The sequence below is a fragment of the Pygoscelis adeliae genome, unplaced genomic scaffold (assembly GCF_000699105.1).
Source record: "Pygoscelis adeliae isolate BGI_AS28 unplaced genomic scaffold, ASM69910v1 Scaffold297, whole genome shotgun sequence".
In the NCBI taxonomy this organism is placed as follows: Eukaryota; Metazoa; Chordata; class Aves; order Sphenisciformes; family Spheniscidae; genus Pygoscelis; species Pygoscelis adeliae.
Window position 1 is genome coordinate 531,834 of NW_008825211.1, and position 16,973 is coordinate 548,806.

Sequence of the window (16,973 nt, forward strand, 5' to 3'; positions counted from 1 at the left end):
CCGTCGCGGAGAGGAGGGGGAAAAAAGCAAAAGCTGTGGCTAAAGCATCCTCTCCCCTCCCCCCGGGAGCGCGGAGAAGGGATGGGGGAATATTTGGGATGACGAGAGGCTTCCGTGAGTCACCAGAAAAACCCAAGGCTTGGGTCTGGCCCCAGGGATGGCCCAGGAACAGCCGGATCGACACCCTTCCTCCACAGGCTGCTCCGAGGAGCCCGAGTACCGCAGCTGAAGGGAAAGAAAGAGTTCCTGCCCCAGGCTTTTCACAAATGCTTTATTTGTAGGCGAGAGAAACGGACACCAAACAAGACACGAACAGGATGAGGCTGACACAGGACATGGAGCGCGGTCTCCGGAGAACTGACACACACACACACACACACATTTTTCCTTTTGGAAACAGCAGCACGTGGTAAGAGGTCACCCCGCCAGACTGGTAAAGCTCGGCCTAAACCAGCCGAGCATCCAACAGCAAAGCTCAGAGCAAACACCCAAGCACTATCCCACAGGTGTCAGACGCCTTACGGACAAGGTGCCGAAGGTGCAGCGTTACCGGACGGATCAGGGCAGACGATACAGCCCAGGGAGGGCAGGTTGGGGCAACACAAACGGCAGTTTCAGGCTGTGAGCAGAGCGCCGGGCTCAGAGACGGGTGTTACCATGCACCAGGGCCAAGTTTTCTTGGAAACGTCAACCCATGAACTATTTATTTTGACCTTACCTGAAGATCTAAGGTCTAGATTTTCAGGAGGGTTGAGCACCAGTTCGAACCAGTGAACGGCTGATTGCCGGAAACCTCCGAGGATCACTCCTCCCAGCCCCTTCCACACCCAAGATAAAAGGCGACAGCAGAGGGGAGGAGAAACGGCAGTGCTAAAGTCGAGGAGGTGGAGAACATCAGCACGAAGCTGTTTGCTCTCTCCTGCTCCAGCACCTGCCGGGGGCTCCCCCGTTCACTGAAGACCCTGTTGAATGTGGCAGCACACCGAGAAAAGTTTTCGGAGTCCTGGGATGGTCTCACTGAACGAGAAGCCGGCAAGTGACTTTGCCCTATTGCAATCGCTCAGCCCTGCCCCGCAGAGAGAGGAAAAGCAAGGAGGTTCACTCTGAACTGCCCCGGCACGGTATTTACTGGGCTACTGGTGTTACCAACGGGATCTACCACACCATCACCACCTCTGAGAGCTCCCCGACCGCGAGCTCAGTTTAGAAGCCGCTCCGTGCTTTACTGTAGTGCTTATTTTTTTTCAGAGGGTGTCTCGGTTGCACAGAAGGTTGACCTCCAGGCGCAATAAGCATCGGTATTTTTAATTAGCTTTGCTATCACCTCCCACTCACTTCACATCTGGACCAGGGCAGGCTGAAGACAAAAAAGACAAGGCTCAAAAAAACCCCAAGTGAGCTCCGTGCAGCAACGCGGTTCGGCAACCATTTCAACACCAGGCGTCTGCGTCTGCAGGTATCGATCAGCCCGGTCACTAACAGCGTTTTCAAAACACCAGCACAGAGGAACCCTGCTGGCTTAGGCATGTGCAAAGACACGCAGCCGAGCTCCGCGTTCCCAGGATCTGTATTCAAAGCAGAACTATACGCTTCAGCAATACAGGAAATATCTTTTTTCCAACAATCTCAACGCTCCTGCAATCTACAAGTCACCGAGGGTTTTGTCCGGTGCGTATAACCCGGGAGCTGGCAAAACCCCTCCTGGGTCTGATTTGAGAAATTTAAGAAGTGAACCCTGCAACAAACCAGCCTCCCAAACTGCACCTTCTGCTCCTACCAAGCCTTGGGATTTTCCATTGTGAAAGTTTCCACCGATCCTCAGTCCAACAACTGGAACAAAAGCAAGAGAGATTTCTAAATAATCAAAAGCGCCAGCGTAAACCCAGCATCCTTTCAATTCAGACAGCTTCCTCCTGTTTATCTGCTTTTACACAGAGACAGTACAATGCTGCAAGCTGTGGAAGAATGCAGTGAAAAGCTGGTAGTTACGGGGGGATTTTCTAGATCTCCCCATTTTTCATGAGTCAGAGAGAACACTTCTCTCTGCAGCTACTTTTACCATGGTCTGTGCTATCCTTCACCTAAATACCATTTATCTCTGCCTGAGAAGGGAGAAGAAACTGCAACAGGAGCATTAATATTTTTCAGACAAAAGTACAATCTCAAAAACGTACGTGGCTCGACACAGCCGAAAGGAATTCCCCCTCCACCCTCCCACCCGCCATCGCTGCTGTCCCTGTAGTCACCTTTTTTTGAAGCCAGCGCTACGCGAGCCCCTGAACGGCTGCCTATGCTGTGCGAGTCAGGACTGAGAGCTTGGCACGGAGCAACGCCACATTAAACTTGCTGCTGAAATATTTATTTTGTCACTCACTTCTCAAACGTTAACAACAAAATATAATTCTGGGGAGCCCACAGGATTCAGAAACAGTCATTCATTTTCCAGCGGTGTTTCTACAGAATACAAAACTCATTTTCTTTTGCTTTCCATGGAGGCTTTTTTTTTTTTTTTAATATCTCGCAAACTGTAAAAGCAAATGAAAGGGATAACATGAGAGGCAAACGCAAGGAGTTACCGCAACGCATCACTCAAAGCCAGATCCTCCAAGTTACTTCAGCACAGAGGAATGTGACTTTATCGAGATCATTCATGAGTATGACAACAGGCACATGCTTAACTATCCCGTGAAGTGAGACTCTGGACGCTCGCTGTTATTTTAGTCTCTTAACAATTTGAAGACAGGAGTCGTCTGGAAAGGACTGAGAATTTCGCCAATCTTCAGGATACAGCTGGGGAAAGTGCTATTTTGTATCTCAACTACTGAAGACCCATTTAATCCATCAGCAACTAAACCAGGGGTGGACGCTATACATCTAGGTCACAGTAAACTAATGCGATACTTAACACGGTGACTTACGGAGGGAAGTGCCAGGAGCCAGCAATTGCTCTTTGAACACCTGAGTGCCGGTGGCCAAAGCGCCAGGAGAGAGGGGAGCTCTCTGGAATGAGGTTTTCTTGTCTCTAATTCAGGCATTTCCCACCCTGATGTGTCGGGGGAAGGACACAGAGCAAGGCCGTGACTGCTGTGTCCGGGGCTCACATGCGAATGAATCGGAGGAGACGAGTGGCTCTCCAAACGCCGAAGTTACACCGGGCCTTGCCAGCTCTTCGCACCGTCTCCCGTTGCCCCACCCGCACCTCTCGAACGCCAAGAATTCGCGGCGGCTCTTGTCACAGGACGTACGCGTAGATGCACATCGCAGCTCCCAACTCAGGCCAACGACAGAACCCTGCCTCAGCGAAACAGCGTGAAAATACTGCTTTCATCATACAGCATCAAGGGGTTATGGACACAAGGCCAAAAAAAAAAAAAAGAAAAAAGATATTTCAGACATCCGCAAGCAAAATATTGAGGAAAACTGCTCCAAAATGTGTCTGCTCTTACGCTCAAGAGTGATTCTTAGGTGAAAGCAATCTGACGAACTGTCTGTGGATAATTTAACCCTGAAGGAAAGCTCTCCGTGTTACTACTGCATTTACAGGGAAATATGGAAGGCAGGCAGCGAAACAATGTAGGAAGCGACAGTGAAAACAAGGTCTTTCCTCCAATACTGGGGGGGAGCGTAACGCAGCAGCAGCAGCCTACACCTCTGCATCAACATCAGGAGGACAGACTCCAAGCTCTTCCAGGGTTTCATCTACTGCACTTTTTTCATTTTTTCATCCAAAAGGCGCTGATCTCTGCTCAGTTGTGTGTAGCAGCTACAAGAAGGGAAGCATAAACACATTCCAGGCACAGAGAATGGCCAAACAGGCAAACTGCCTGCAGACCACGTTGTTACTGCTGCTCTTGGGTCTTCCCCATAAATGCAGGCCCAGAGTCCTCTGCCTGTTATGTGTCTGCAGTAGACGGGGTTATCCAGGCTATTTTTCTCAGTGAGAACTTGAAACAAGTATTAAGAAAGCTGCAAGACTCAAATGGAGCTCACGGTCCCCCCTCGCCTTTTTGTTTTACAGTCCCGTCCAACTCTGCAGAGGAAAGTAGCATCTAGGCTGTTCCCGCAGCTTAACTCATAAGGCTGGCATCGGTGAGACGAAACCTGAGCTCCCAATGAAGCCGATTCCTCATCTGCTTTAGGTGACAGAAACGTGTATATAAAAAACAAACCTAAGGGGCACTTCAAAGACGATTAGACGATTCCATGGAGAAATCCTGAAGCCTTTGGCTATGCTGCAATGCCCTCGGTGGATCTGGACTGCCAACGGCCCCTTTGCCGTTGGGTCCAAGAAAGCCTGAGAATCGATGGAGATCGGTATGATCGACTACTTGGGATTTCAGGAGGTCTTTCCTTGTGGCAGCAGAGAGGAGCCCGCTTCCAAGGGCCTGAAGAGCTTTTCATGGTCTTCAGTACAAGCTGCTTCCCAGCAAGGAAGTCCCTAAAGCATTTACACATTCTGGAGAACTAGTTCTAGGGGATGAATCTCACACCAACTTCTCACTGCTGCTGAACTGGAGAGATGAAAGGATATGGATACATCACAGTGGCCTCTGGTGCAGTTTATTTACAACAGGACTCAGTGCTGGAGAACACCAGGGTATTAACAAGCAGGAAACACACTGGGAGGGAAAAAGGAAAGCGGAAGAAAGGTCACGCGTTAAAACCACGGTATTCTCTGCAGGTATTTGACTCTGCGACACCCTAAATCTAGTTGATTACCCAAGATCAAACAAGGACAAAAGGAGTCTACCATGCAGGTTAAAATCGGCATTGATGCATTCAACAGTAACTTGTAAGCTACGTAATAGTGAGAAGCACAAAAGTTTAATATATTGCTGTCTATGGCTTAAGGACACAATAAGGCCAGCAAGCCACCGCACTTTCTCAAGCCTCTTGTTTTAAAGCTGCTTTTGCTACAACCATGAATAGCAGGAGCAACCGGCTAGCTCCTTCAACACTCACAGAGATAGCACGGGTTGCCAAATACCTGGTGGAGATTCAACATTACAATGCAGTACAGTCCTTCGGGTCTTCTCCCTCTCACCCTTTACACATCAACCTACACTATATCCTTTCACTGGATTTAAAATACGCAGTCCACAGTCCTGCATTTCTACTGTTTCATCCTCAAGGGCTCAGGATAAAGGGGAAAAAAAAGAAGGAGATCATCCAGCAATACCTCTTTAGCATTGCCAGTCCTACAGCATCACGCATTTTGGGGCTTCTAGCTTTTGTTGAAGAATTCTTAGCTAAAAGCAGGAAGCCTTTGCAGGACCGCTTAAGAAACACGCTTATTTTAGGATCACCTTTCAGGTGAATGATAAAACAGATTAGCACCTTCTATGAGGTCTAAGCGTTGGTTTAGTTATTAGCTTTATGGTATTGTAACTGAGACCTTGTGAATTTTTCCGATCAACCTCACGGCTGTGTGGCTGATCGCAGAGGCCTGGCTTCTACAGTTCATTATGATATGAAAACACATGAGATAAGTATGGAAAGTCTGCAAAGTGAAGCACGCAGCTTTACCTGTCTAATCTCACCAGCATTTCTTGGCCAAAGAAGTGTGGTGCAAGTTGTTTCCAAAACACAAGGCCTTGATTACTTAAATAAAACGTTATTTAAATTAAATACCGTAAAACTTGTAATTCTGCTTTCTGGCAGGCTAAAAAGAAAGGAACCAGCTAGGAAGGATCTGCTTCGCTCCTCCCCTCCAAGGAAGGAGGTTTCATGAACACAAGTTAATACGCGAGAAGTTTAGAGAGAACACAAACATCAAATGCATTACTGGCTGTGTTTGTTTACATGTGGTTTTTAGCATTATGCTAAAACTCCAACCTCCCACATTGAGAGCCAAACACGCAGGCAGTAAGAGTGAGAGCTCTGCTCAAGGACTGCAAAGCTCTAGCACCCGCGGAGCCTTACCACTGGAATCCACCGATGGGCTCTGTAAACCTGTGACGGATCAGGAACGTCGCAACAGCTTCAGCAACCTGAGGGAAGGAAAAAAAAAATCGGTCAGAATTTAAAGGGACATGAAGAGAACAAGAAATCCAGTCAGTTTTCAAAGCCTGCAGCATTTACCAACAACATGTTCATGTCCTCAGGATCCTCTTGTTGAATCAAGCTTGCTCCTTTAAAACTAAGAGGTCTGTATAACACACTTTTACATAAAAAAAAGGAAATACGTGTTTCCACCTTTACTCTGACACTGATCTCACAATCAAGAACTGACCAAACTTCTTCTCCATCTCTTTCAGTAATTCTTAAAACAATGCCTAAGTTTAGCAGGGAAAAAAGGTCTGGTGAAATCATGATGCAAGGTTTTCCTATAAAGAATAAATCAAGACAGTAACCTGACAGAATGTATATTAAAAAGAATAACAACGTAAGAACTCAGTACGTTTAGATAAAAACCCCCATTTCAGATTGGTAGAGCAAAGCACAGAAAGGCTGAGTTTTACGCTCACAGCGGTCAGTGTAGAACAAGCTTTAAAACCAGACATGTTTCCAACCACAGGCTCCACTGGCTGCACCACACTTCTGCTCTGGACACTAACTTCAGCAGTACCCAGACGCAGCACTGCTCCGTCAGTCTGTAAGCTGTTTCAGTAACATTTGTTTTGTATTTGGAAAATGTGAGCCACCCAACTCAGCAAAACACAGACCAACCCCAAAACCTGCAGCTTAGTACAAGGGAGAGTGGAGAACGTCATGAGGAAAGGCAGGGAGGATAAATCCACACTCCACATGGTAAGAGTTAATTATATCACCGCTAGCCTGAGAGTTAAATCTGTAACCCAGCCAAGCCCTGTGTCATGCAACATCTTAGCCCAGGCTTTCCAGACAGCGTAAAAATCCAAGCTGTTTCGTGAATAGCCAGTTAAGATGTCGTGCCAAAAAAATGCCCCTGAAGCATGATCTCTGCTTCACAGTGAGCAACGGACCCCTTTCGCATTTCAGCTGTGGAGACCGTGACTTATCTAGCTTCAATCCCACAGTGGGGCTCACCTTGTCTGGAGCATCTTCATGGACTGCATGGCCACACTGTGGGAGGACCTGCATCTGAAACTTCCCTGCGGATCAAGAGAGCCATCACTGGAGCGGCTTTTTAAGTGGTCCTAACAGCAATGGTTTAGGCAAGCAGTTCTTGTGTACACAGGAAACATCAGACACTACACCCTTAAAAGCACTGTGAATTTATGAACTCTTCTAAAAAGGATCTCACGTTCTTAACAAACGGATCTCACTATAGGCATCGGGCAAAGAGGGACCAGGGAAGGCACAGGAGTCTAAAGCAAACTGTACAATACACACAGCAGACAGTTTCAATAGAAAGCAAGAACTGGCCGCTTAATTCATCTTCCCCAGGTGTAACTAGAGGAGGTTCCCAGGAGTTAAAACAAAGCTAAACTTTTTAGAGCTTCTCGACACAGGTGAGACTACCTTTCAGAGCTGAAACTGTTACCAGATTTACCTTAATATAATGTTCAACCTGCTGCCCAATACTACTTTCCAGTACTGGTTGCTCTGGAAATCAATGAAGCTGGGATGGGGAAAAAAAACCCCAAACCAAAACATTAATGCAGATGCTGAATCTTGGTCTGATGTCTGCCAGAAACACTGGGAGATCAGACAGTTTTGGATGGTCCCAAGCTTTCTAGCTAGGAACATCAGGAATGTAGTTAGAAAGGGGAAAAAAACCAGATTAGAAAGAAACCCTCACAGACAATCATTCTGATCCAAGAGAAGTGTGGCAGCCCCATTACTGGAAACACTGAACGCTAGACTGAACAAAAACCATGGCAACAGCCCTTCACAAGTTCTCATTCGACCTTTCCCACAACCACAGACAGTTAGAGAACACTGTGGGATGAACTAATTCTTTAATGCACGTTTGTTTTGATATAGACTGCACCTGGTAGGAGGCCATTCCAGCCATCTCTTGTCCACGTACCCATAGCAACAAGCTATCATCCAAAAAGAGCATTACAGTAAGGAGAGAGTAACAATATTAAATATTTACCTTGCATCTGTCCAATTGTTAGATCTTTATCCAGCCTGTCAACACCTACAATCAAATAAACAGATGTATTGGAGAAAAGCCAGAGAGAACATGACTGCCTAAGCAGGGCTTTACTCGACGTTTTGAAGGAGGCATCTGGCTTGAAAAACTCAAAAAGAAACATCATCTCTGACACGCACAAGGACTTTTCACTGCTGCAGCTCAAGAGAGTAAAGCGACAGGAAAGAATCCCAGCCAAAAATGCAAGAACACATCCTTCCCTACAACTTAAAAGGGTATTTATCTTGCTTATCTTCGTTACACACTTAATTTCCTATCAGGGCACAAAAAGGGCCTACAGCTGGCTCTAGGACATCGATAATTTGACTTTCAGTTGAAAAGTTCAAATCACACCCATATCTGTAGGAAAATATTGTAGTAGCGGAGGCTGAAGGGCAGCTTGGATCTGTCCTGTTTGCGCTTCTTCCACGTCATACAACAAAAACCCAACCAACAGCAGCAACACATGTGCTATTTTGATATTAGAGACTCTGAACTAATTCCAGATCTGCACGGATCAAGTAGTGTGGTTTATGATATTTCAAGATACATAGAAAAGTCAAGGTGGAAGAGACAGATCTGCTAGTCTCAGAGGAAGACATTAGCCAAACGCTGACCCTATTCTCTAAAATACAACTGGGACATCACTGAAGTGAACAGCCACCGAACCTAAACAGGACTGGAAGAGACACGTACCAGCTAAAAGCAAAAGCTTTGGAGTTGGACAGCTTAGGAAGAGGTTAGATAAACCCCTGAACCAGCCATCCCAGTACTTTTCTGTTTTCGCCAGTTCAATTCGCCACGTGTATAAGTGCTCCTTCTTTGTCTGCAGGGAGGAGAGAGAGAGCTCTGCATTAGTGATCAGTAAAACAGCTGAAATAAAATGAACTCAGAGTGCCACTTGGAAGTATATATAAAAAATACTGGCTCCCTCTGGTGGATTACACACTGCCAGGGGATGACCCTCCTTGCTCCTAAATTTCTCTCCAGATCACAGCCGAAGTACACAAGTAGGGAACAAGCAAGTCAGCAGGAGCTACACCTATAGACGAAGAGAAGGCTGCAGTTTTCAGGGCACTCAATTTGCTATTTTTACTGGCACAAATAGCTCACAAATTGCCTGAACGTCCAGACTTGGCTCTTACTTAGGTGACACAGAAATAAAGGGGGCTAAGCTGGCTACAACGATTTTCCTTCAGGAACTTACATTCCTAGCTTGCAATTGCCTGTACGACCTCCTGAATGCTACTGTGCCTTGGAAACAAACAACAATACCACAAAGACTCAGAAAAAAACATTCCTCATTCAGGCCAGAAGCCCCATTTCAGGCCATACGCACTAAAACTGTGAGCGTCTGAGGAAAGAAAACCAAACACACACTTTCAGGTGATAGCCCAAGGTAGAATCAGTGGCACGAGACGAAGAAGAAAAACAATAGCCACAATATAAAGGTTTTGGTCCCTGGAGTTGCTCCCTTTTATGTTAGAATGATTTGGATAGCTACGGGCTACTTCTCTTGCAAGGGAGCATCGTGCAAACACGAGCTGAAAACACAGCAAGGAACTCCCTACCTCTGTGTCATCTTCTTTCTTTCTTTTGTTGACAGAGCCTCCCCCTTCCTCATCCTCTTCCTCCTCCTCCTCTTCTTCAATAATACCCTCCACTATGGCTTTAGGACATTCAGGACTGGCAGCCCCTTCGCACCTGTGAAAATAAAACCAGAAACTGATTCCCTGCCAAAACAAAACAAAACAAAACAACACAACAGTTTTTAATCTAAAGTAGTCAGCAATTTCTCAGATACTGGCTGAGAAAAATCCCCCCCCAAGTTTAAAAGTAGCTGTGGATGAAAAACACAGTCATGACTAGTCACGGGACCGAGTGCCTGTGCAGCACATATATCCCAGTGCAAATATAAATGCAAACAGCTACTTAAAGGAGGCAGAAATGGTCAAACAATCAACAGCAGCTTTTTTTAATGGAGTACGAGACATCTGTAAAGGCTCCAGCTATGGTAAGGATTAGAGTGGCACAGGCAGGTCACTCTGATTCCCCCAAACCCACCTCAGATCAGATCAGATCACTCCTGAAATGCAACAGATAATTAAACAATTTCTAAAAGGAAGTGAAAGATACCATACCCGGAAGGCCAACCCGATTTAGGGCAAAATTTCTGAAGAGGCATCAGACTAACGCTTATTTCTTAATGTGTGCAAAAAGGCAGACAAACCAAGGAACACACAACCAGCAGTAGTTAAACTTTTTAAAACACGGCTCTTGGCGGATTTTGCCCCAGGGAAATTTTGGCCAGGTTTTCTCCAAGTGCCATGATTACGATTCAGTGCTGCTGCAGGTATCAACTGTGATCAAATGATAAGAGATTTGTATTTGCTAGAAGACATTTTCACCTAAAAACCCTAAAAGTGCATTTATGTTCTGTAGTAACAGTATTGTAAAACAGACAAGATGATTTTAAGAGCTTTAAAAACAAAACAAAACAAAAACCACCTACTGTTTGACTTGACCAACCATAGAAACTCTGGCAGATTCAAGATTTCTTATTTGTCCACTTTTTACACTAGGGGGGAAAAAAAAATAATCAGAAGAAGGGCAGAAATATTTACTAAACAGATTCAGGAACTAGCAGGCCCAGAAAGAGGAGCAAAACCCCTTTACAGCTCACGATTTCCCCAAACCATTCCCAAACCTCCTGTTCTCGGAAGGCGTTCGGAGTGGCTCACACTACATGCCGACTTACTTGAACCCCCCGTTGTCACCGCAACTGTGAATTTAAAAGACATGTGGGAGAAGTGCAGGTGGGGAAACAAACAGGGTTATACCCATTTCATTGCAGGGGACAGGGAGAGGTCAGAAACCGCATGGGTATCTGGCAACAGAACTGGGCTTTCTGTAGTCCAGTCTACAAACTTAACCAGGAGGCCTCTCCCTTTCTTGCTGAATCAGAAATAAGTCCCGTTTCTTACACATGGGATGGATGTCTCAAGCTTCTTCTATAATAGCTGGGACACTTACAAGGAAGCTGCAATTCATACCATGAAGCTTTCCATTAGTTGAAGCTCTTAGAGGATCCTTCTCCAATGCCTAGCCAACTCTCCCAGGAAATTAATTATCTTTCAGACCTCTCTCTCCCTGTCAAATTAGCCAAGGAATTCGTGACAATAGTTGGGGAAGTGAGCGTGAAAGGAGAAAACAGACAAGTTATATAAACTTTGTTTCCTTCAGGAGTCAAGCTACAAAGACAAGTGATTTTGGAGACTACATAAGCCCATGCATTACCTCCACTCAATGGCATTCTCAAGTGACTTGAATGTTTTGGGACGACTCCTTAAGAAGTTCTGCATGCTGTTCAATGCATCCATGGCTGTACCTAAAACCAAGTATTTTAACTTTATGGCATCTGACGGAATAATTGCCACATCCCTCTATACAAAACTGGCTAACAGGGAACACCCTCAGAGAGAGCTGGAGCTCACTGGGGATTTAATGCTGTTAAGGAAAGCACAGCTTAGTACTCCTAAGCCCACAGTCACACCTGCTCCCACATTAGAGAATTAATATTTGAACAGGTAAAACATTCAGAGAAGGCAGTAACCACTCATTGGCACCATGCGTTATATAAAAAGCCACCCTCTTCCCCGCTAACAAGAAAGTATCGCAAAGAAATTATCAGGGAAATAGCAAACAGAGAGCCCATCTGGGAAAAGCAAAAGGAGGGATCACACTAGAAAGACTTCTGTGTAGGTAGCACCTGTTAGGAGGATGGAATTGGCATTGGTTTAAAAACTGGGCAAAACTTTCTCTATTCAGGGATCTGGGGATGAAAGAAAAAGATCAACGTGGAAGACGGAACCCCACCCAAGGGTACAGAAGCCTATCCAAGGGTACACACACTTACCTTCCACAACATCGATCATGCACAGACCCAGTAAACTTGGCACCAAATTTGCGACCGCCGTGTGCACTGCGATGGCCCCCCCCATGCTGTGCCCAATCAGCATGATAGGGGGAGGAAGGTCCCCATACAGAGCTTCAACCACATTTCCAACGTCTCTGCCAAATTGAGATAAAAGCATGGTTGGCATCTCTACCTTGATACATTTCTGAAGCAGATTTGTACAATGGGAGGGGGAAGTGCAGATCCAAGACAGATGTCCGGCTCCAAATCCTCTCTGCATGCTCATTTAACCCACAGGTAATTGAGACAAGTTCGTTCTCTTATCACTGTTTCATCTAGGCACCAATACGGGAAATCATTCAAGCCAACACTTTCCCGAACAAGCATGTCATTTCCCTCTTTATTAACAGAAAGTGCTCATTTAGAAGAAATCCCTGAAGAGAACACCTTACATTGACATTAGCTGGTGGGAATCTGAAACAAAAGGTGAGAAAGCTGTCAAATCCTCTTGCACGGAAGCGTAGACTAAGAAATTTGCCATTCTGAAAGGAGAAACCTTTTGCAATTAAAGAGAGAAAATAACTGAGCCCTACTGACCAAGGCAAAAATAAACAACACTGAGCACAAGCAAAAAGATTCAGACTCTCTATGAGCACAGATACTACAAGGCAAGGGGCAATTTCCCCATCCTTTCCATAAGGCACCTACTTTAAGCTGAAGCTGTCACTGCAGTATGTGAAAGCTGGCTAGCGCGATTCACAAAAACCAAAACGACAGCAGAGCTAATGATCGAAATCTACTGAAGAGCACTGTAGTTTAAGACACCCAAATTGGCTTTCCGGACTAAAACCATTCAGAGGAAGCGGAGACCTGAGCAGTATTGCAACTAGAAAATGGAAAACAAGGGGGGAAAAAAGCAAACAAGCTGGTCAACCTTTTTTTTTTTTTTTCCTGACAGAGAAAACTGCTTGAGGATTTGATTTTAAAAAAAAAAAAAGAAACCCAGCTATAATTTAAGGCTCCCATTTAAAGGCTGTTCAGGAATAACTTTCAAGCTCATTGCTAAGAGGAGAGAAAGGTTTAAAAACAAAAGGAACTTGTTTTCCTCCCACGGTAGTGCTGCTCCAGATCTAAAAAATCCTAATCATTTCATACAGCACCTCCTCAGGACAATAACACATCAGGATCTGACAAGCCATACGCAGTAGCAATAAGGTGTACAATGGAAGTCAGAATACATTTCACACATGGCCTCCTCACAACAAACCAAGTGGATTTGTTCATATGAAGGTTACAAAATCCTTTGTGATTTAATTGTAGTCATAACAAAGAGTCTCTTTGTACTAAAAGCGGACATAACGTAATGTGCTTAGCAGCGGGTATTTGCTTTTCTTACAGCTTTGTCAAGAGGGGGATTTGCATCCCAAAGCAGGTCGTGATAGTTTGAAAAAGCAACTCCCTCCACGCCTGAAAGGCTCAGTCTGCGACCCACACGTTGGGGATGCTGCCAGTCCAAGGCGGGCATGCTCTGAACGCTCGCTCGAGGAGCCGAGGAAGAACCAAACTGGTGATTTCAAACCAAAATGCCCCAGTCGGTTACGACCGAGGAAAGCATTTCCCTTCTAAAATCTCTAGCAAGCGTTATAGCGTGTTGCAGGTTTAAAGTGTTCACTGCAATGAAGCCACCGATCTTTAAAGCGAGTTTAAAACTGAGAGAACGACTCCAGTTTGGAATCTGACTCAGCTGGAAGAGGTATAATTTCAAATAAATTTCAAACTGTCCCAACACGGAAGGAAAAGAAGGGATAACTACCAGAATCATGTGAAATGAAACTATCTTCCAGCTCCCTTGAATGAAGGTTGCGTGTCCTCAAGTAGTTTATTGTTCCATCAAGGAAAGAAAATAAAGGCTTGTGAAAAATGAAACACTGAAGAGAGAACATAAGCTTCCTTACTTTGACATAGTCTCTGCAGACAGATCTTCAGGATTCCTAACTTTTGTTTCCCCTGAAAGAACAAAAAGAGTTAAGTTCACATAAGCCGAAAACTTTCAGACCCCTCAGGACTTAGAGCAGCAACTGTACAAAGCTTTTTGGCACAGTTATTAAGAGCGAGCCTTCTGCAGTTAACATGAATAATTAAGAAACCCAGAATTAATAGGAACAGTTGGTACTTTATCGCATTATAGCTTACGGGTAGGAAACGCTCCCCATAACCGTTCCATATTTGCAACGTATCTTAAAACTAAAGAACAGGCCTTATTTCTAATGGTAAAGACCGCCTATAGGTTATGAAAACATGAAGGAGGGGGTTGGTGCCAGTATATAGGAAGGAACAAGTCCACCACCGCCTCGCACGACGGCGCAGGGAGTCTCAAGCTTCTGGCATGTGAGGACAGGTGGCTGTGAGGCTCTAGAAGCCACTTTTCCATCCCTGCTTTTGAATAAATGTTGGGATGCCTTAAGGCTGCTTTCTTAGTCATCTTGGGAGGGATTCATTACATCTTCTTTAAAAAACGAGAGCGTGTAACATGCTTATGTGATTTTAAATTTATTTATTGTACTTACCATGGCCTCGGAGATCTAAAGCCACAATCCTACACTGAATCCTGTTGATGATTGCAGACTGCAAGAAGGGACAAAGATAATATAATTTGCAAAGTGCCACACCTCATCTACAAAAGGATTAGCAACATTAAGCACTCCCTGAAACAACAGCAAAGGCTCGGATGGTGCAACAAAAACCCTCTGCTGTCAACAAAGTGGCTGAACCTGGATTGCACGAGGTGTCACAGAAAGCAAGCAAGAATATTCCATATAAATTATCCTTAATTAACCAAAGCTCCATCCTTTCTACCATTGTTAACGCCGTCTCCGAGGACATTTATTTCACTGTGCATAAGACATTACGTGTCTTTCCTAGGATAATGAATTCAAGCTCTGTAGCACCTCTGAAAACTGAAATGCAGCAGTGGGATTACAGACACCAAGTAATGTCCCCCTTCCCCAAGCCCCACACGTTATAAAATTAGCCTTGGCTATACAGCAGACACGAAGATGAAGCAGCTGCTTTGCAGCACGCATTCAATTTGCTCTCAAAGAACAGAATTTTACAGTAAGGCTGAAACGTACAAAAATTGATTAGTCCAAAGGGGTCGGGGGGAACAAGTGAGGAATCTTTCTGAAGTAAGGCAGGGCTGCAATACGATTATGGCTCTGTCCCCGACAGCTCAATTTATGTAAGTTATTTCAGGCATCGCAGTGATTAAGTGGCATTCTTTGTTGAAAGGAAGACTTTTCTGTTAAGGAATCATTGATTATTTAAATAACAGCCCTGCAGGAGTGGGGGAATTTGTTGAGGATTCTTAATAGAACCACCTACATAATGGGCAGAGATCTGAAAGCTACCCAGTCCTCATATTCTGGTTGTTCAGCTGTTCCACTCCTAAATGACTGTAGCAGTTGCTCTCTCAAAAACCACTGAATATTTTACAGCCCCTAAAGACACCCTGAAACCTCAATCTGCAAGGTGCTTACGCACCTAAGCAATAATTTAACTAGTCAGATGAGCAGTCTGCTGCTAAAAATCAAACTATTGTCAGTAGGGACTAAGGAAAGAGGATCATCAACATGATGTGAGATAACGGGAAGCCTTCCAGGGCCCTGAGTTTTATCCAAATAGGAGTACTTTGGCCAAGAGAAGTACAAACACATCATCCAGGAAGTTACCAGGCCAATAAGCAACAGAAGAAAGGAGCACGCCACTCCTGCAGGCTGTTATTTTATTTATACATGGTAACTCTCAATGCTTCCCAATCTGGGTTTCTTCTTGGTTTTTTGGGGGAGGGGTTGTTTGGTTTGTTGGTTTTTGGTTTTTTTTTTTTAAGTTCGGGTTCATCCCAAACATTTAGCACTTGATTGCTTGGGACAAACTTTCATTTCAAAATGCACAAAGGGAATAATTCTATAGCAGCCACACAAAGGCATGAGCTAATTGTTGTGGCTGTTTCTTTCTCCAGATGCAGTCTCAAGTGCAAGGCGTAAATCTATGTGAATCTTGTACATGATCTAACTTTGTTAATTGCTAACGGTAACATAAAAAGCTAGTAACTGTAAGGTACGGTGCTGTAACTGCAATCACTCTGCTAAATTCAACTCTGGCGATTTTTAAATGTAAAAATGGTATTGGTGTTGCTATTGGAAATAAAGAGCTCTAGAGAGGGTGGAAGTGTCTTGTAAGAAGCCCTTTCCTTAACTCAGAAAAACGTGACTTCATACCTCTGCCTCCGATTAAGAGCAGTGACCTTCACCACATCTGTTTAAGGCACTTGTATACCATAACAAAAACACGAAACTAGCAGAGGAAAAGACATCCGTCCATCTTGGCAACTAATGAGCTACAAGCAAGTAACTACAGCATTTAGTAAGACAAGACAGAGATTTAAGACTTAAAGTTCAACAGTTTCAGAAGACCCATATCTGCACCCGTCTCTGGGTCAGCTCAAGTTACAAATGAACTGTTAGGTGTAAAACTACTACTCAACACCAAAACTACAGCCCAGTTAGCAAAGTATTTTTCTACTGTGTCTCATCATCATGTAAGATGGTTTATGATTACACCACCAGGATTACTCAACAGTAGTCACGTTGGGAATTCAAGAGCAGTTGGTAGTGACTCTCGTAAAACGTTCATTCTTGTTACTCATTTGAATCTCTGCTTTAAAGGACAAGTGATCTACAGCCCACCAGACTGCTGAAAGGTAACAAATACGACACAGCCAAAGGCACAGGGGAGACGCAGAGACTTCATCTGTCCAGACACGCTTCCATGAAAGTCATCCTATAGCATCCTTCTGCTACGGGCACTAGACAGCTCGAAGAGTTCCTGGATTAAAAAGGTCCCAAATAAAAATCACACACTGCAAGTGATTTTACTTTACTTGAAATCCTTTAAAAAAAGTCTTCTTCCTTAACTCCCTTTATTTTTTAAAGGGAA

General features: G+C 44.6%; 2 protein-coding genes across 2 annotated transcripts in view; one reads left to right on the forward strand and one right to left on the reverse strand.

Moving 5' to 3' along the window:
- Positions 1-321, forward strand: part of SPCS2 (signal peptidase complex subunit 2 homolog (S. cerevisiae)) — a 21,550-nt gene extending 21,229 nt beyond the window's left edge. The window contains exon 5 of the mRNA XM_009329037.1: positions 282-321. Coding sequence (XP_009327312.1) covers positions 282-321 — 40 coding nt within the window. The remainder of the gene's footprint in view (positions 1-281) is intronic.
- Positions 322-2,345: 2,024 nt separating this feature from the next.
- The window catches only part of PPME1 (protein phosphatase methylesterase 1), a 30,528-nt gene continuing 15,900 nt past the window's right edge, over positions 2,346-16,973 (reverse strand). The window contains exons 4-14 of the mRNA XM_009329038.1: positions 14,546-14,603; positions 13,934-13,985; positions 11,979-12,133; positions 11,360-11,450; positions 10,575-10,640; positions 9,634-9,766; positions 8,759-8,888; positions 8,024-8,068; positions 7,009-7,073; positions 5,923-5,990; positions 2,346-4,619 (exon numbers count right to left, since the gene is read on the reverse strand). Coding sequence (XP_009327313.1) covers positions 4,601-4,619; positions 5,923-5,990; positions 7,009-7,073; positions 8,024-8,068; positions 8,759-8,888; positions 9,634-9,766; positions 10,575-10,640; positions 11,360-11,450; positions 11,979-12,133; positions 13,934-13,985; positions 14,546-14,603 — 882 coding nt within the window. The 3' untranslated portion in view covers positions 2,346-4,600. The remainder of the gene's footprint in view (positions 4,620-5,922; positions 5,991-7,008; positions 7,074-8,023; positions 8,069-8,758; positions 8,889-9,633; positions 9,767-10,574; positions 10,641-11,359; positions 11,451-11,978; positions 12,134-13,933; positions 13,986-14,545; positions 14,604-16,973) is intronic.